The 21194-nt window shown below is 39.5% G+C and overlaps 1 protein-coding gene across 10 annotated transcripts in view; it reads left to right on the top strand.

Moving 5' to 3' along the window:
- PRDM5 (PR/SET domain 5) overlaps positions 1–21194 on the top strand; it is a 268633-nt gene that overhangs the window by 24155 nt on the left and 223284 nt on the right. For all 10 annotated transcript variants that reach the window (XM_061164115.1, XM_061164114.1, XM_061164108.1 and 7 more), the window contains exon 2: positions 9941–10024. In XM_061164115.1, coding sequence (XP_061020098.1) covers positions 9941–10024 — 84 coding nt within the window. The remainder of the gene's footprint in view (positions 1–9940; positions 10025–21194) is intronic.

Genomic DNA, 21194 nt, shown 5'->3' on the forward strand with positions numbered 1-21194 from the left:
GTTTTCTTATCAGGGCTGCATAGTTGGAGAAGTCCTGAGACTACAGGAAGAATAAAACTGAAATCCAGAGGCAGGAGACTTAAGCCCAAAACCTGAGAACACCAGAAAACTCCTGACTACAAGGAACTTTAAGTGATAAGTGACTGTCCAAAAGCCTCCATACCTACACTGAAACCAACCACCACACAAGAGCCAATAAGTTTTAGAGCAAGACATACCACGCAAATTCTCCAGCAACACAGGAACATAGCCCTGAACATCAACATACAGGCTGCCCAAGGTCACACCTAACACATAGACCCATCTCAAAACTCATTACTGGGCACTCCATTGCTCTCCAAAGAGAAGAAATCAAGTTCCACACACCAGAACACTGATGCAAGCTTCCCTAACCAGGAAACCTTGACAAGCCAATCGTCTAACCCCATCCACTGGGTTAATCCTCCACAACAAAAAGGAACCACAGACCTCCAGAATACAGAAAGCCCACTCCAGATACAGCAATCTAAACAAGATGAAAAGGCAAAGAAATACCCAACAGGTAAAGGAACATGAAAAATGCCCACCAAGTCAAACAAAAGAGGAGGAGATAGGGAATCTACCTGAAAAAGAATTTAGAATAATGATAATAAAAATGATCCAAAATCTTGAAAACAAAATGGAGTTACAGATAAATAGCCTGGAAACAAAGATTGAAAAGATTCAAGAACTGTTTAATAAAGACCTAGAAGAAATAAAAAAGAGTCAATTACAAATGAATAATGCAATGAATGAGATCAAAAACACTTTGGAGGGAACCAAGAGTAGAATAACGGAGGCAGAAGATAGGATAAGTGAGGTAGAAGATAAAATGGTGGAAATAAATGAAGCAGAGAGGAAAAAAGAAAAAAGGATCAAAAGAAATGAGGACAACCTCAGGGACCTCTGGGACACTGTGAAACGCCCCAACATTCGAATCATAGGAGTTCCAGAAGAAGAAGACAAAAAGAAGGGCCATGAGAAAATACTCGAGGAGATAATAGCTGAAAACTTCCCTAAAATGGGGAAGGAAATAGCCACCCAAATCCAAGAAACCCAAAGAGTCCCAAACAGGATAAACCCAAGGCGAAACACCCCAAGACACATATTAATCAAATTAACAAAGATCAAACACAAAGAACAAATATTAAAAGCAGCAAGGGAAAAACAACAAATAACACACAAAGGGATTCCCATAAGGATAACAGCTGATCTATCAATAGAAACCCTCCAGGCCAGAAGGGAATGGCAGGACGTACTGAAAGTAATGAAAGAGAATAACCTACAACCTAGATTACTGTATCCAGCAAGGATCTCATTCAGATATGAAGGAGAATTCAAAAGCTTTACAGATAAGCAAAAGCTGAGAGAATTCAGCACCACCAAACCAGCTCTTCAACAAATGCTAAAGGATCTACTCTAGACAGGAAATGCAGAAAGGTTTTATAAATGTGAACCCAAAACAACAAAGTAAATGGCAACGGGACCACACCTATCAATAATTACCCTAAATGTAAATGGGTTGAATGCCCCAACCAAAAGACAAAGATTGGCTGAATGGATACAAAAACAAGACCCCTATATATGCTGTCTACAAGAGACCCACCTCAAAACAAGAGACACATACAGACTAAAAGTGAAGGGCTGGAAAAAAAAATATTTCATGCAAACGGAGACCAAAAGAAAGCAGGAGTCGCAATACTCATATCAGATAAAATAGACTTTCAAATAAAGGAAGTGAAAAGAGACAAAGAAGGACACTACATAATGATCAAAGGATCAATCAAAAAAGAAGATATAACAATTATAAATATATATGCACCCAACATAGGAGCACCGCAATATGTACGGCAAACGCTAACAAGTATGAAAGAGGAAATTAATAGTAACACAATAATAGTGGGAGACTTTAATACCCCACTCACAACTATGGATAGATCAACTAAACAGAAAATTAACAAGGAAACACAAACCTTAAATGACACAATGGACCAGCTAGACCTAATTGATATCTATAGGACATTTCACCCCAAAACAATCAACTTCACCTTTTTCTCAAGTGCACACGGAACATTCTCCAGAATAGATCACATCCTGGGCCATAAATCTGGTCTTGGAAAATTCAAAAAAATTGAAATCATTCCAGTTATCTTTTCTGACCACAGTGCAGTAAGATTAGATCTCAATTACAGGGAAAAAATTGTTAAAACTTCAAACATATGGAGGCTAAATAACACGCTTCTGAATAACCAACAAATCATAGAAGAAATCAAAAAAGAAATCAAAATATGTATAGAAATGAATGAAAATGAAAACACAACAACCCAAAACCTATGGGACACTGTAAAAGCAGTGCTAAGGGGAAGGTTCATAGCATTACAGGCTTACATCAAGAAACAGGAAAAAAACCAATTAAATAACCTAACTCTACACCTAAAGCAATTAGAGAAGGAAGAAATGAAGAACCCCAGAGTTAGCAGAAGGAAAGAAATCTTAAAAATCAGGGCAGAAATAAATGCAAAAGAAACTAAAGAGACCATAGCAAAAATCAACAAAGCTAAAAGCTGGTTTTTTGAAAAAATAAACAAAATTGACAAACCATTAGCAAGACTCATTAAGAAACAAAGAGAGAAAAACCAAATTAACAAAATTAGAAATGAAAATGGAGAGATCACAACAGACAACACTGAAATACAAAGGATCATAAGAGACTACTACCAGCAGCTCTATGCCAATAAAATGGACAACTTGGATGAAATGGACAAATTCTTAGAAAAGTATAACTTTCCAAAACTGAACCAGGAAGAAATAGAAGATCTTAACAGACCCATCACAAGCAAGGAAATCGAAACTGTCATCAAAAATCTTCCAGCAAACAAAAGCCCAGGACCAGATGGCTTCACAGCTGAATTCTACCAAAAATTTAGAGAAGAGCTAACACCTATCTTACTCAAACTCTTCCAGAAAATTGCAGAAGAAGGTAAGCTTCCAAACTCATTCTATGAGGCCACCATCACCCTAATTCCAAAACCAGACAAAGATGCCACAAAAAAAGAAAACTACAGGCCAATATCACTGATGAACATAGATGCAAAAATCCTTAACAAAATTCTAGCAAACAGAATCCAACAACATATTAAAAAAATCATACACCATGACCAAGTGGGCTTTATCCCAGGAATGCAAGGATTCTTTAATATCCGCAAATCAATCAATGTAATACACCACATTAACAAATTGAAAGATAAAAACCATATGATTATCTCAATAGATGCAGAGAAAGCCTTTGACAAAATTCAACACTCATTTATGATTAAAACTCTCCAAAAAGCAGGAATAGAAGGAACATACCTCAACATAATAAAAGCTATATATGACAAACCCACAGCAAGCATCACCCTCAATGGTGAAAAATTGAAGGCATTTCCCCTGAAATCAGGAACAAGACAAGGGTGCCCACTCTCACCACTACTATTCAACATAGTGTTGGAAGTGCTGGCCACAGCAATCAGAGCAGAAAAAGAAGTAAAAGGAATCCAGATAGGAAAAGAAGAAGTAAAACTCTCACTGTTTGCAGATGACATGATCCTCTACATAGAAAACCCTAAAGATTCTACCAGAAAATTACTAGAGCTAATCAATGAATATAGTAAAGTTGCAGGATATAAAATTAACACACAGAAATCCCTTGCATTCCTATATACTAACAATGAAAAAACAGACAGAGAAATTAAGGAAACAATACCATTCACCATTGCAACAAAAAGAATAAAATACTTAGGAGTATATCTACCTAAAGAAACAAAGGACCTATACATAGAAAACTATAAAACACTGATGAAAGAAATCAAAGAGGACACAAACAGATGGAGAAACATACCGTGTTCATCGATTGGAAGAATTAATATTGTCAAAATGGCTATTCTACCCAAAGCAGTCTATAGATTCAATGCAATCCCTATCAAGCTACCAACGGTATTTTTCACAGAACTAGACCAAAGAATTTCACAATTTGTATGGAAATACAAAAAACCTCGAATAGCCAAAGTAATCTTGAGAAAGAAGAATGGAGCTGGAGGAATCAACCTGCCTGACTTCAGACTCTACTACAAAGCCACAGTCATCAAGACAGTATGGTACTGGCACAAAGACAGAAATATAGATCAATGGAACAGAATAGAAAGCCCAGAGATAAATCCACGAACCTATGGACACCTTATCTTTGACAAAGGAGGCAAGGATATACAATGGAAAAAAGACAACCTCTTTAACAAGTGGTGCTGGGAAAACTGGTCAACCACTTGTAAAAGAATGAAACTAGAATACTTTCTAACACCATACACAAAAATAAACTCAAAATGGATTAAAGATCTAAATGTAAGACCAGAAACTATAAAACTCCTAGAGGAGAACATAGGCAAAACACTCTCCGACATAAATCACAGCAAGATCCTCTATGACCCACCTCCCAGAATATTGGAAATAAAAGCAAAACTAAACAAATGGGACCTAATGAAACTTAAAAGCTTTTGCACTACAAAGGAAACTATAAGTAAGGTGAAAAGACAGCCCTCAGATTGGGAGAAAATAATAGCAAATGAAGAAACAGACAAAGGACTAATCTCAAAAATATACAAGCAACTCCTGCAGCTCAATTCCAGAAAAATAAATGACCCAATCAAAAAATGGGCCAAAGAACTAAACAGACATTTCTCCAAGGAAGACATACAGATGGCTAACAAACACATGAAAAGATGCTCAACATCACTCATTATTAGAGAAATGCAAATCAAAACCACAATGAGGTACCATTACACGCCAGTCAGGATGGCTGCTATCCAAAAGTCTACAAGCAATAAATGCTGGAGAGGGTGTGGAGAAAAGGGAACCCTCTTACACTGTTGGTGGGAATGCAAACTAGTACAGCCGCTATGGAAAACAGTGTGGAGATTTCTTAAAAAACTGGACATAGAACTGCCATATGACCCAGCAATCCCACTTCTGGGCATACACACTGAGGAAACCAGATCTGAAAGAGACACGTGCACCCCAATGTTCATTGCAGCACTGTTTATAATAGCCAGGACATGGAAGCAACCTAGATGCCCATCAGCAGATGAATGGATAAGGAAGCTTTGGTACATATACACCATGGAATATTACTCAGCCATTAAAAAGAATTCATTTGAACCAGTCCTAATGAGATGGATGAAGCTGGAGCCCCTTATACAGAGTGAAGTAAGCCAGAAAGATAAAGAACATTACAGCATACTGACACATGTATATGGAATTTAGAAAGGTGATAATGATAACCCTATATGCAGAACAGAAAAAGAGACACAGAAATACAGAACAGACTTTTGAACTTTGTGGGAGAATGTGAGGGTGGGATATTTCAAAAGAACAGCATGTATGCTATCTATGGTGAAACAGATCACCAGCCCAGGTGGGATGCACGAGACAAGTGCTCCGGCCTGGTGCACTGGGAAGACCCAGAGGAATCGGGTGGAGAGGGAGGTGGGAGGGGGGATCGGGATTGGGAATACATGTAAATCCATGGCTGATTCATATCAATGTATGACAAAACCCACTGGAAAAAAATAATAATAATAATAAAAATTAAAAAAAAAAAAAGAAAAAAAAAGAAAAAAAAAAAAAAGAAATCAGCTAATCCATATCTATGACTTCCCAGGTGCTTTAGTTGTAAAGGATCTGCCTGCCAGTGCAGGAGACACGGGTTTGATCCCTGGGTCGGGAAGATCCTGTGGAGAGGGAAATGACAACCCACTGCAGTATTCTTGCCTGGAAAATCCCATGGACAGAGGAGCCTGGCAGATTACAGTCCGTGGGGTTGCAAAGGGCCAGAAATGACTGAGTGACTAAACAACAAGGAATCTTAGAAATCAGCAAATCTAGAGCTCCAAGCTTTATAGCCGAGGAAACTGAAGCTCAGAAGTTTGTTACGCTCCATTGTGTCACAGGTGGTCAGCGGCAGAGCAGGGGTGAGGATGCAGATCTCTGGAGTCCTCAGCGCTTTCCTCACCTAGTGAAGCTCTGCAGTAAAAGCTTGCTTTCACGTTCTTGCTAATAATATTACTCAAAATGACAGAAAATGGCCAACATGTTTTCAGTCACACTTTTTTATTAAAAGTTATTGTCTAGTCTGGTGGGTCCCAAGTTGAATGGATATTTATCTGCATTGTTTAGAAAGAGCAAAGAAGCACTGTTGTAGTCTCAGCATTGAGCCAGTCTGAGAAGTGAGTTTGACTTGGACAATTTGGTGTCCGCAGGTTGAATTTGTCTTACAGTCACATTTTATTTGATCTACATAGAATTTTGGAAACTTGAAATTCATTGCCTATATATATATAATAGTACTGATTTCATATACAAATTTAAATTGTCGGTTTCACTAAAATATTCAGTTGGAATTGAAAACATTCAGTTGGAGTTGAAAAGCTTTATAAATGTGCATGTCCCTCCACCTCCCCTCCTGGCCACTCCCTGCTGTATCCTGTATATATTTTTGTCTGATGTTGTGCTGCTTTCCCGCCTCATTCTATAAGCATTTGGGTTGGTAGTTGGAAGCAAGGAATTCTAGGAAGATTTCTTGAATATAGTCACAGGTTGAAGGTAGTAATAATCAGACACATGAACAGCAAGAAAATGGGAGTTGATAGTTTTTTTTGCTGGTAGTATGAGATCTTCAACAGCTAAACCACAAAGTAAAACCAATGATGATAAGAAGTCAGCTAGAAATTTTTGAAATTTTCAAGGAGATAGTTTGAAATGTTGCTTTCCTTCTAGTCATTAATTATGAACCTCATGTTAGGTGTTGAATAGGCTCGTGCACCTGATCAGAAAGATCCCCTAGAGAAGGGAATGGTAACCCACTGCAGTATTGCCTGGGAAATCCCAGGGACAGAGGAGTCTGGTGGGCTATGGTCCATGGGGTTGCAAAGAGCAACTGAAAACACACATGCATAAATAATTTATATTATGATGAAGCCTATGAAATTTTCATGTATCAAAAATGGTCAAATATTAGTAATTTGATACAGTTCAACCAAAAGAAAAAAGTTACATGTATATGGAGTGAGCGCCCTAAATCATCCTTCCATTGGTACATTACCCAAGCATGTTTGAAGCCTGCTGAGGTAGGAGAGGCTTATTCTTAGAAGGATCATAGAAAATGGTTAGTGAATAAAGCTGTGTATACATTAAAATTATGATGATGAGAAAGTACTGCTTGGGTAGTAGAAATGACAGTGGACAGAGAGAGGACAGGGCTGGATCGCAGGTGCTGGCTCTTCAGAGGAATCTAAGCCTGGGTCCAGTAAGTATAAAAACTTCATCGAAAGCCTAATATAAATTGTTTTAATTATCTTCAGTGTTTCTTACCACAAATATATGGATAGCTAAGAGTTAACTATTGATATTTTATTATCTTGCTGCCACAGAAACTCAAGTTTATTTGATCACATCATTCTGGTATACTCACTAGTGTGCTTTGAAGGCAATTTTACCAAATCCAGAGAGCTAAATATAGATTTATTGCCTCTATCTGAATTTTATGTCAGTGTATTTCAAATTGAATTGCAGCCCATTGGTGTGTTGTGAAATTAATTTGATTATTCACTTCTGTCAAAACTAGTGTTTTTTTCAAAAGTGAAGTAAAATTGAGTAGAAAATATGAAATACATTGTACAGAGTAAGGGCAGTGTTATTTCAAGAAGTTTACATTTTAGTTTTTAAAGTGTGTGTTTGTGTGTACAGTTGACCTTTGAACAACGTGGGAGTTAATCCACACATAAAATATAGTTGGCCCTCCACATCTGCAGTTCTTCCACACCTGTGGATTCAACCAACCAGGATGATGTGATTAGAATATCCATGTTTAAGTGGACCCACGCAGTTCAAACTGTGTTAAGGGTCAGCTGTGTATATGTGAATATACTAGAATGAGATGCAGAATGTATTTCTTGGCTTGAGTAAAAAATTTGAAAGCCATATTTATTATAGTTTGGTAGTTTGATTTTATGACAAAGTGATTGCTCACTATTAGTAGCAAAGCTTTAAACTTGCATTCCTGATTCTTAATTTGCGTTTTCAAAGCTTAAGACATTAGTAATCTTACTAGGTCTGCATCTAAGCAGGTGTTTCCCCCCCTAACCCCAGTCATTTACTTGGGTTTCTGTCTCTTTTCAGGCTTTTGAACTCTGCTTAATTGCTCGACACACTTTTCTGTTTCCTGTAGATTTGTGCCGTGGAGAGGAACTGACTGGCATGGGTACATACTCTTTGGAAAGGGTGTCCTCAGATGGTTTTCTTCTGCAGCAGTTGCTGAAGGCTAAATATAGGACGAAGTGGAGTGAAAAGTTGAACTATATATGCATTAATACCAAATCCTCAACTTTGTTGCCCAAAACATACCTTAATACTTGGTTTCTGTCTTCGAGGTTGGCTGAAATAGCCAAATAGCAGTCTGCCTGTTGGTGTGCTTGTTTTTGGTTTATTTAGGACTATAGTTTTGACTTCAGGAGTCTTTCTAGCATTTTCTGCCTCGTAGTTAAAATTCAGCAGTAGATCTCCCAGACTGTGCTGTTGCTTGTCACTTCTCAGAGCCTCTTTGCTTTATTAAGTGAGGGCCTGGGTGCTTGTTACTGTTTAGTTGCTCAGTCCTGTCTGACTCTCTGCTACCTTGTGCAGTGCAGCCCACCAGGCTCCTCTGCCCGTGGGGTTCTCCAGGCAGGAACACTGGAGTGGGTTGCCATTTTCCTCTCCAGGGGATCTTCTGGACCCAGGGATCGAACTCCCGCCTCCTGCATTGGCAGGCAGATTCCTCACCACTGAGCCACCAGGGAACTGGGGTAGCTAGTTGTACTTCCTTTAAGCTTTAACACTTAACAGTTGCCAGGAGTTGGGTTTTCTGTTGTTCATTCAGTCATTTGTAGTCCTTGAAACACTGTTTTGGTGGTTCCCCCCCTTAACAGTGTTCATGAGAAGTTCCGCCGTGTCCATATGGAGGCAAGGGCTCTACTGTAGGATAGTCAGGGAAGGTTTGGGGGAGGCTCACAAGGACACGCGGAATCCGTGTCTTCTCTGTACCATGTCTGTGGCACGCTTGGCTGGACAAGCATGACCCCACTCCCAGTACCTCCAGCCCCTGCTTGATTGCCTCAGTTGTGAAAGCAGTTTTGCTCACCATCCACCCTGCCTCAGAGATAACTCCTTGTTGGGGCCACTCCTGGTTTCGCCAGTGGTTCTTACCTGGGAATTTGTCTATACACAGCTTCCAACATCCCACTCCCAGAGATTCTGATTTTAATAAGCTCAGGATTCTGAACTTGAAACAAGCGACCCTGGTGAATGAATCTCTTGATGGTGATTCAGAGCTCGTCTTTGGAGAAGCCCGGGTTCATGGAGTGCCTCTTTGGTTGGTTGAAGGATTGGCAGGAGAATTTAAGCTTTATTTATGAACAGTCTTCCTTTGAGAATGGCAAGCCTACTTCTTTCTGTTCATAATTGGGATGAATTTATGGTTTTTATGGAAATCAGGTGATTTTCTGCCTGGTAGGCTTGTCTCTCAAGCTAGGCAAGACTTTGCTTCTCATGGCTGCAGAGGTTTGAAACATTAAAGTATGATGTTCAGAGTCTTGTCAGAATGTAAATGTTGAGCAATTTAACCCTTTTATGTTGGCTCCTGTGTTGTGGTTTCATGCTCTTTGGCTAAAAATAGATTAAGCTGGATTTTAGATATGTAAATATTTTCTGTTGGGCAAATTACTTAATATTTTAAATGTGTTTCAATCATTGGGCAGGAAGATTTAGAGAAAAAATTTTTCCGGAAGAGAAATAATAGTTTATTTTTGTATTGTGATTATTGTACTAATTCATTTTCCATATAATCATTACTACTCAGGGTGAAAAGTTTGGACCATTTGCTGGAGAGAAGAGAATGCCTGAAGATTTGGATGAAAATATGGATTACAGGTTGATGTGGGAGGTGAGGATGTGATTATATTGAAATATTTTAAATATGTTTCTCTATGAATATTTAATTTATATTTAATAAATATAATTATAATTTATATTATTGTTTATTATTATATAGTATTTATAATATAAATATTTAAATATAATTTATATTTAATATTAATATAAATGAATATTTAATTCATTTATAAGGTTAAGTTAATAGATATTGATACTAGTTGACTATTTAAGCATTGAATGTTTTAATTTTAAGGAACCCGAGTACCTTGGGAGTTTAACATTTAAAAAAAACTGTTGAAATATATAACTAGATAATTATTCTATAACTCTGGATCAGTTTATATATTTCATCATTTAAAATATTTAATTAATTAATTAATTAGTTTGACTTCACCAGTTCTTATTTGCAGCACGTGAGCTCTTTAGTCTCTGCTGTGGCATGCGGGTTTTTTTCATGCTGCATGTGAACTCTTAGTTGTGGCATGTGGGTTCCCTGACTAGGGATTGAACCTGGGGCCCCTGCATTGGGAGCCTGGAGTCTTAGCCACCAGACCACCAGGAAAGTCACTGTACTTTATCATTAAAAATAAGTCATTCATGAATAAGGATGTTTGGATTTCAAAATAAGCATATTCTTTTTATGGATTTAGAATTTGATTTCTGAAAATGAAATTATATTTTTTGTTTAACTTTTATTTCCCAATTGCAGTTCTAATTGCACAGAAACATTTCTGAGCTTTATATTGGAACAAAAATCCCAGCTTAAAATGTACCTTACTTCTAAAAACATACATTTAAAGAACTATGACACTGTAGATAGTCTTTTGCAATCTAAAGTCTCTCTAATGCAGGAATTTATATATGCAAATGCACATATGTATATATTATGTATATATTTGGAGAATTTTGATCCTAGCTTATGCCACTTACTTTCATTACTGTTGTTTTCTAATCTTTAGAAAAAGAAGGGCCTAGAGGGTAGAAATAGAAAAACAGAGGTGTGGATATTGTTCAACAAAAAGCTGGAAAAGGAAACTCAGTCCCAAGAATTTTATTTGGTGGGTTCCATGAGGAGGGTGGGAGCTGAGATATGTGTGGATGGGGCTGAGAGAAGTAGGATCATTAAATCAGAAAGGGATACAGTGCTGGACCAGAGAACTACGCATACGATGTCTCTCTGAACATGCATTTATCAGTTAGGATCACCAGAAAAACAGAGGTGGGTGTGTATGTGTGTGTCTGTGTGTTTCTGTGTGTGTGTGTCTGTGTGTGTTTCTGTGAGTGTGTCTCTGTGTGTGTGTCTATGTGTGTGTGTGTGTGTCTGTGTCTGTGTTTCTGTGTGTTTCTGTGAGTGTGTCTGTGTGTTTGTATGTGTGTGTGTGTCTGTGTGTGTGTCTGTGTCTGTGTGTGTTTCTGTGTGTGTGTGTCTGTGTGTTTCTGTGAGTGTGTGTGTCTGTGTCTGTGTGTGTGTCTGTGTGTGTGTCTGTATGTGTGTGTGTGTGTCTGCGTGTGTGTCTGTGTGTATCTGTCTGTGTGTGTCTGTGTGTCTGTGTGTGTCTGTCTGTGTGTCTCTGTGTGTCTGTGTGTGTTTCTGTGAATGTGTCTGTGTATGTGTCTGTGTGTGTCTGTGTGTATGTTTCTGTGTGTGTGTGTCTGTGTGTGTGTGTTTCTGTGAGTGTGTGTGTGTCTGTGTGTGTGTGTGTCTGTGTGTTTCTGTGAGTGTGTGTGTGTTTCTCTGTGTATTTCTGTGAGTGTGTCTGTGTGTGTGTCTGTATGTGTGTGTGTCTGTCTGCTGTGTGTGTCTGTGTGTGTGTGTCTGTGTCTTTGTGTGTGTCTGTGTCTGTGTGTCTGTGTCTTTGTGTGTGTCTGTGTGTTTGTGTCTATGTGTGTGTGTTTCCCCCAAGGACTTGGCTTACATGATTGTTGGGGTGGCATGTTGGAACCTGTAGGCTGGAAACTCAGACAGGAGTTAATACTCCAGTCTTGAGGAAGAACTTCTCGAGCATAGCTCAGTTTTTGCAGTTAAGTCCTTTGGTTTGGTCAAAGGCCACGCACAGTATTGACAGTAATCTCCTTTATTTATTTATTTATTTATTTATTTTTTTAGTTGGAGGCTAATTAAAGTCAGCTGAATGTAGGTGTTAGCCACATCTGTAAAACACCTTCAGCGAAACCTGGGTTACTGTTTGATTAAATAACTGGGTACTGCCATCTGACCAAATTGACACACAAAACTGTACTATCTGCAAGCAAAACAGATTTTTAAGCATCACTGTATTGCTGACACTGCTGGATGTAGGGAGTGGGGTTGCTTATGAAGGAAATTCTTGAAAGATTTCTGAAGTGCAGGTGATGGAAAATGGAAATTTTATAATATAGTCTTTAAGTGGAAAATATTACAGGTTTACCTTAATTTAATATGCTGCTTTAATTGTTTATGTTTATAAACCTAAAGATATTTCTAATGCCCTTAACTATTTTTCTGGGCTTCCCTGGTGGCTCAGATGGTAAAGTGTCTGCCTGTAATGTGGGAGACCTGGGTTTGAACCCTGCGTTGGGAAGATCCCCTGGAGAAGGAAATGGCAACCCACTCCAGTATTCTTGCCTGGGAAACTCCATGAATGGAGGAGACTGGTCGCAAAGAGTCTGACACGACTGAGCAACTTCACTGGGTTTCTGTTTTTCTATAAGGTCTTAACTTTCTTAGCAGTTATTTCTTTTTTCCATAAAGATTTTCAAAAATTGAACATTTATGTGACAAAATAACTTCAATAAGCCATAAATGATAAAAACATCAATTATAAAAGAGGTTTTGATATTTGTTTTATTGTCTCTAAAAGTTTTAATGTAGTGGTCAGGTTAATATCTTGCACAGCTGGTAATGCTAAGCAGATAATGATTATCATTTTTACTTCGAAAAAGAAGTCTTCCATGTGGGAAACTTACGAAGGCTGCCAGTGGTACAGCAGACCTTATCTTTGCATTATGTAATCCTGTGGTTCTGTGGTATGTTTATTGTTTTTTACATACCAATAATATACCCAGTTCTCTCACTTTTCTACCCAAAGAGCTACTGATTATAAAATCATCCTATGTTCAGGTAGTGTTACACTCACGTAATGATCGCTGTTCTCCGTTTTCTTTTACTTTTTATTTTATGCCTGTTTTGATTAAACAATATTTGTACTTGTGACCCAGTTCAGAAGGGTACTGGTGAAGTCTCCCTGTCCCCCACAAGCCCTCTCTTCTCACCTAAGAGCTTGGATTCCTTTAGTCCAGTCTTCACTTGCCTCTCCCTCCTGGACTCCTTCCTTCCGAGTCTGCTCTTCAGGATTCCTTGTTGCTGGGCTCTGCGCTGCGCTCTTGCGCTGCTGGGTGGGGCAGAGGACTCTCTCAGTGTTATAGCTTCTTGGGGGAGCATTTGAAAAACAATCATTTCTAATTTTGTTAATTTGGTTCTTCTCTCTTTGTTTCTTAATGAGTCTTGCTAATGGTTTGTCAATTTTGTTTATTTTTTTCAAAAAACCAGCTTTTAGCTTTGTTGATTTTTGCTATGGTCTCTTTAGTTTCTATTGCATTTGTTTCTGCCCTGATTTTTAAGATTTCTTTCCTTCTGCTAACGCTGGGGTTCTTCATTTCTTCCTTCTCTAATTGCTTTAGGTGTAGAGTTAGGTTATTTATTTGGCTTTTTTCTTGTTTCTTGATGTGAGCCTGTAATGCTATGAACCTTCCCCTTAGCACTGCTTTTACAGTGTCCCATAGGTTTTGGGTTGTTGTGTTTTCATTTTCATTCATTTCTATACATATTTTGACTTCTTTTTTGATTTCTTCTATGATTTGTTGGTTATTCAGAAGCGTGTTATTTAGCCTCCATATGTTTGAATTTTTAACAATTTTTTTCCTGTAATTGAGATCTAATCTTACTGCACTGTGGTCAGAAAAGATGACTGGAATGATTTCAATTTTTTTGAATTTTCCCAGACCAGATTTATGGCCCAGGATGTGATCTATTCTGGAGAAGGTTCCGTGTGCACTTGAGAAAAAGGTGAAGTTGATTGTTTTGGGGTGAAATGTCCTATAGATATCAATTAGGTCTAGCTGGTCCATTGTGTCATTTAAGGTTTGTGTTTCCTTGTTAATTTTCTGTTTAGTTGATCTATCCATAGTTGTGAGTGGGGTATGAAAGTCTCCCACTATTATTGTGTTACTATTAATTTCCTCTTTCATACTCGTTAGTGTTTGCCGTACATATTGCGGTGCTCCTATGTTGGGTGCATATATATTTATAATTGTTATATCTTCTTCTTGGATTGATCCTTTGATCATTATGTAGTGTCCTTCTTTGTCTCTTTTCACATCCTTTATTTGAAAGTCTATTTTATCTGATATGAGTATTGTGACTCCTGCTTTCTTTTGTTCTCCGTTTGCGTGAAATATTTTTTTCCAGCCCTTCATTTTTAGTCTGTATGTGTCTCTTGTTTTGAGGTGGGTCTCTTGTAGACAGCATATATAGGGGTCTTGTTTTTGTATCCATTCAGCCAATCTTTGTCTTTTGGTTGGGGCATTCAGCCCATTTACATTTAGGGTAATTATTGATAGGTGTGGTCCCGTTGCCATTTACTTTGTTGTTTTGGGTTCACGTTTATAAAACCTTTCTGCATTTCCTGTCTAGAGAAGATCCTTTAGCATTTGTTGAAGAGCTGGTTTGGTGGTGCTGAATTCTCTCAGCTTTTGCTTATCTGTAAAGCTTTTGAATTCTCCTTCATATCTGAATGAGATCCTTGCTGGGTACAGTAATCTAGGTTGTAGGTTATTCTCTTTCATTACTTTCAGTACGTCCTGCCATTCCCTTCTGGCCTGGAGGGTTTCTATTGATAGATCAGCTGTTATCCTTATGGGAATCCCTTTGTGTACCATTACACGCCAGTCAGGATGGCTGCTATCCAAAAGTCTACAAGCAATAAATGCTGGAGAGGGTGTGGAGAAAAGGGAACCCTCTTACACTGTTGGTGGGAATGCAAACTAGTACAGCAGCTATGGAAAACAGTGTGGAGATTGCTTAAAAAACTGGAAATAGAACCGCCATATGACCCAGCAATCCCACTTCTGGGCATACACACTGAGGAAACCAGATCTGAAAGAGACATGTGCACCCCAATGTTCATCGCAGCACTGTTTATAATAGCCAGGACATGGAAGCAACCTAGATGCCCATCAGCAGATGAATGGATAAGGAAGCTGTGGTACATATACACCATGGAATATTACTCAGCCATTAAAAAGAATTCATTTGAATCAGTCCTAATGAGATGGATGAAACTGGAGCCCATTATACAGAGTGAAGTAAGCCAGAAAGATAAAGAACATTACAGCATACTAACACATATATATGGAATTTAGAAAGATGGTAACGATAACCCTATATGCAAAACAGAAAAAGAGACACAGAAATACAGAACAGACTTTTGAACTCTGTGGGAGAAGGTGAGGGTGGGATATTTCAAAAGAACAGCATGTATACTATCTATGGTGAAACAGATCACCAGCCCAGGTGGGATGCATGAGACAAGTGCTCGGGCCTGGTGCACTGGGAAGACCCAGAGGAATTGGGTGGAGAGGGAGGTGGGAGGGGGGATTGGGATGGGGAATACGTGTAAATCTATGGCTGATTCATATCAATGTATGACAAAACCCACTGAAATGTTGTGAAGTAATTAGCCTCCAACTAATAAAAAAAAAAGAAAAGAAAAACAATCAGTGCACCATCTGAACTGCAGCAGAGGTTTGCTGCTTGCTAGCTTTAGTTCTGTTCCTTATTGTGTTAATGGAGAAAACGGTTTCCTAGCCTTGAGATGTAGTCTTCAAGTCCATGTTTGCTCTTTTAGCTTTGGAGCTGCCAGGATTCAGAGGGTGCACAGAGAAAGGAGGATGACTGGTTCTACTGCAGTCTTCCCCTCTTGGAACCCTTTGAACCCTCTCAAAGGGAGATAGTGGGCCTTCCCTCCTCTGGTGGGCAAATTGGGACCAGTTACTTAAGTCATTTCTAGCAGTGGTAAAGAATACGTCTGCCAATGCAGGAGATGCGGGTTCAGTCCATGGTTTGGGAAGATCCCCTGGAAAAGGGAATGGTAACCCCCTCCAGTATTCTTATGTGGGAAATCCCATGGACAGAGGAGCCTGGCAGACCCAGTCTCTGAGGTCACAAGAGTCAGACACAACTTAGTGACTAAATACACACAGTACACCCCGTGACTCTAGAGCGAGCCACTCGCAGCTCTCGTGTGGTCCTTCTCAAGCCAGTGGTTGCCTGTGTTGTGATTATGGAGCGTGAGCCAGGTAGTGCTATGGTGTCTGCAAAATGACGCTGTCCAAGAGGGTGCGTGGCATGATACCTTTGTCAGTTTATATTTTGGTTATGCTGCCCACAGTTATGGTGGACAAGGCCAAGGGCCCCTAGGTGGGCATTTCACAGCAGAAATCCTGGAGGTACTGGTGAGGGTTTACTGGTGTGCGTGAGTCCCTGTTAGTGTGGGCCAGGTGTAGAGGGGCCTGCGGGTTTCAGTGGGGAGCACTGACTTTGCTGCAGCCTCCCCGCTCCCTGCTGAGGGGCAGCTTGGTGCTCACCGATGCCTGCTGCTCAGAGCATTCACCGGCACCTCGGCCTCCCTTTGTGTTGGCCACCAGGATTTGAGATTGGGGTCTTAAGAGACTGTCTTCTCTGTCCTTACATCTCCTTGATACCTCAGGCTTTTCTTTTGAAATTAACTGCATCAGCAAAGGAATTCTGGATTTCTGAAGCCTTGGGCCAGTTACAGAGCTTGAAGTTGGAAACCGGTGCTCCACCGTAAATGCTTCTCATTGTTCGTTTGTGGAATGTGCACAATTGTCTGTATTGTAGTCTGTTCCTTCCTGAAGTAGAAGTCTTTCTGCATACTTTTTCCCAGGTGGCTTGGAGTCTGAGATACATTTTCTTCTGTTCTCTACCTGCTCAGACTTGATCTAAGACCAAAATCCATTGAAGTAATTGAGAGTTTGCTAAAACTCTCAATAATCTTTACTTTTAAATCTCCAGTTTCGTCTCTTTTTATAATATTTTCTTCATTATTTCAAACTACAGCTCGAATACCTTTTCTCCAGGCTCTGTGTCTCATTCTAGCGCATATCTTTAAGTGTTGGTACCTTTATATTGTGTGGGCTTTACTAGTGGCTCAGTGGTAAAGAATCCACAGGAGATGTGGGTTTGATTTCTGGGTCAGGAAGATCCCTTTGGAGAAGGAAATGGCCACCCACTCCAGTATTCTGGTCTGGGAGAACCCATGGACAGCAGGAGCCTGGTGGGCCACAGTCCATGGGGTCGCAAAAGAGACACAACATAGTGACTAAACATAAACCACCTATAGATTACAACACAGATCGTGCATTTCTTTGCTGCCTGCTCAGTCTGTTATTCAGGGATTCCAAAGTGGCTGTTGACGAATCCAGTGTCTTCTTGAAGCCTCCAAATGGCTCTGCTCTGTTGGCAGGACATCTTATCTTTGCTTCTTTTCCCGGAGCATCCTCTTGCGTTGTCTGCAAGGGATTTTTTTGTGTGTGGAAACTGGCCTGGGAAGTTCTCAGAGCTTGGCTTTGTTCTGATGTTTCCAGTTGAGTCATTTATTTCCAAACTCTCCATCTATTCTGAGATCACAGAGTTCTCAGCCCCATTATTCTCTTTCTCTCCCTCTCAGGGTGGGTTTGTTTTCTGCTCAGTCTTTGAACACTTCCATTGAGGTGGTGTGACCTGAGCCAGGTTGAACCAGGATGCCATGCCCCGGGTTCAGTACTCCTGTCCTGCCCTCTGTGGGCAGACAGTTCTTGCAGTTGGCCAGCTATGAACTCACATGCAGAATCTCAGATAGCAACCGGACACCCCAATGAAATATTCCAGTCCTGGGTGATGTTTTTATTAAAATTAAATCTCTTACTTAGATTGATTTTTTTTTTGCTATTGTACCATCTATAACTTAGTAGAAAAATATCTATCTCAATACAAGATCAATAGAAAAAAAACATAACTCTGTTTGAACTTTGCTGCTTAAATTGTCATGCTCTTAGCCTAAAGGAGCTGTGGTCTTGTAAGGACTGCAGAGGTAACTCATGGTGGCATACCACGAGTATAGTAAGAATAGCCTGCCTCACCTGCATGAGCCTGGCTTAAAGGTATTTAAACAGTTTTACTCTTGTTTCCTTTTGTGGATCTGTTCCCTTGAAGATTAATGAGGAAAGCTGTATTTTTTATATCTGAAAGTGAAAGTCGATCAGTTATGTCCTATTCTTTGTGACCCCATAACCCGCCAGGCTCCTTTGTCCACAGGGATTCTCCAGGTAAGAATACTGTAGTGGGTTGCCGTGCCCTCCTCCAGGGGATCTTAAGGTTAGTGGAATTACCAGGGCAATTAGTCATTACAGTTTACTAGATAGCTGCATATTACAAAATGCAGAATATCAAATTATCACAGCTTTATTTATTTTAGTCAGCAGAAATGATATTGTACCTTTGAGTAAATGTTTTAAAAAATGTAGCAATCAGAATTATAAGATGACAAGATTTGCAGGTGTATTTGTAAGAATTGTTAATATCCTACAGTTATAGTAAACTATTATTTCAAAATAAATGTATATACTGGATGAACCGGGGCCCCTTTTATAATTAGCCAAATAAATATAGATGGTTCTTGGAGACTTCCTTCCCAACGTCCATTCTCCACTTCACTTACACACCAGTGATGTTTACTAATTAATAACCCATCTATGTTTCTAACAGAGAAAGAGCAGATAGGAGCCAGGTGAAGACTAAAATACCCACCTTACTAATGAGGTATATATGTGGTATATATTATGTGAGCATATAATAACTCTATTAAGTTCATGGCTTCAAAAAGTTGAATTGGTGAATATGACTGGGATCCTAGGTTTGAATGGAGACTTTACGCTCTGCTTCTTGAATCTTGCCCTGTGGACCACAAGTGTACAAAGTGGGCACTTGATACTCTGCTTCTGAAATCTTGGTCTTTGTGGGCAAGAGTTGGGCCTGCAGTTTAGATTCTGAATGTATATGCCATCTGTCCTCTCATAGAGAATTGTGGCCTGACTCACAGGTTCAGTTTGCAGCATATCAGAGAGCATGGGAGAGAGGCAAGTGTGCAGCCTGTGGTGAAAGGCGTGTCCCGAGTCTGGGGGCAGGTCTGCTTACTGCACAGTGGGGAGCTGGGCGTGGGAAGGAGTAACATCAGTGTCTTAATAATCAGCTGAAGAGAAGGAATCATGAAGGGGAGAAACTCAAAGTATATTTCTGCTCATTTCTCTCTCATGGAGGAAAAAGTGAGGGAATGTTTGCTGAGGATACACACACACAGAATTAGCCTTTCTCTTTTTCTCATACTGAGAAATGGCTAGGTTAGAAACTCTTTACAAAACAGAAATAGGCATGATAAGTGAAACATGATAGAAAGAGCAACAATACCAGGGTCAGGCAATCTTTAGTGTGATTTCGCGCTGAGGATCCAGTAAAGCTTTTGCTTTCTTGAGGTGTATGTTTCAGCAGGGAAAGAGAGACATAAAACACCTTTAATGAGTAATACAAAGAAAATAAAATAGGGCAAGAAAACTTACCTCAGATGAGAACTTGAACATACTGTTATTACTGCTGCTACAAAAGACAGATTAAATATAAAAGTGATTTGTGTAAGGCCATCAAAGAGCTGTTAAAGAGAAGAGTTGTAGAGTGATTAAGGCTCCAGAGAGAGGAAAACTTTGAACAGGTGAATTGATAAGCCATAACCTTTTTCTTTTCTCCCCCTTGGGGAAGTGGTCAGAGCTTTGCTGATGGTGGGTATGGGCAAGAGGCTGAAAATTTGACCTCAGCCCAAGTAGAGGGTTTGTGTTTGAGCACAGAGTAGCAAGTAGAGCTTTGGGCAGTGTTGTGAGGTTGGAGTGACATTATTGGAGACCCAAAGCAACTCAGAAACATTGTTGGTGCCTCTGCAAAACATTTGCAGAATTGTGAAGCTGCATGACAGAACGCTATAAAGTTAAACCATGTATGGTACTTCTAAAAGGCAGTGTTCTGCAGTCTCGTGTTGCCGTGGAGACCCCCTCAGTTGCTCATCATACTTTCATTTGGAAGGAAGCATAGCAGGGTGGTGCTGTAAGGATAGGATCAACTGAGGCTGGCTGACGTCTGCCATAACTGTGGCTACGTTTGAGTCAGCTCACTGCCTTCATAGCTTACAATGAACCTTTTCTACTTTGTCTGGCAGAGGTTGGGGTGAACCCTATAATACCTGCATCCTCTAATTTTCTTTACTACAGAGTGTCCAGCATTTAATAAAAATGAATAGATGCTAAGAGATAGGACTGTATGACTAAAACCACAAGAAAGGCTGGACAATGGAAAGTGACCTAGGAGGATTCAGATATTGATTGGAGTTAGCAAATGAGGACTCTTAAAATAAATGCAGTTGGTATGTTCTAGCAAATGGAAGAAAAGATGAGGCAAACAGATGAGAAGATGGAGAATTTTACTAAAAATTGGGAGGTATAAATACCAGGTGGACTAGACAAAAATATTCAAACTGAAATTGAGAACTCAGTGTTTGAATTAGGTATTAAATATGACACAGCAAAAGATAGGATTAGTGATGAGTAAAAGAAGTCAATAGAAAATATTGAAAATGAAGCACAGAGACTAAAAATAGATATATGAAAAGTGAATTAATGTATCTGTAATGTTAGGCTCTTTTAGCACTTGAAGAAGGAGAATATGGGGAAGACGCAAATTTGATGTAATAATGGCTGAGAATTTTCCAAAACTTATGCAGGAGACCTGGGTTCGATCTTTGGGTTGGGAAGATCCCCTGGTTATAAGAATACTGGAATGGGTTGCCATGTCCTCCTCCAGGGAATCTGCCCAATCCAGGGATCAAACCCAGGTCTTCGTGCATTGCAGGTGGATTCTTTACCACATGAGCCACCAGGGAAGCTCCTCTCCCCCCCCAAAAAAAATTACCTGGTGAATTGAAGAAGCTCTGTGAGCCTCAAGAACTATCACTGTAAAGAAAGCCACACTTGTTAGATATATCTTAGTAAGACTATAGAAAACCAAGACAATCTTTAAAGCAGGCAGGGGGAGAAAAAAGACA

This window comes from Dama dama, chromosome 17 (genome assembly GCF_033118175.1).
Source record: "Dama dama isolate Ldn47 chromosome 17, ASM3311817v1, whole genome shotgun sequence".
NCBI classification, from domain to species: Eukaryota; Metazoa; Chordata; class Mammalia; order Artiodactyla; family Cervidae; genus Dama; species Dama dama.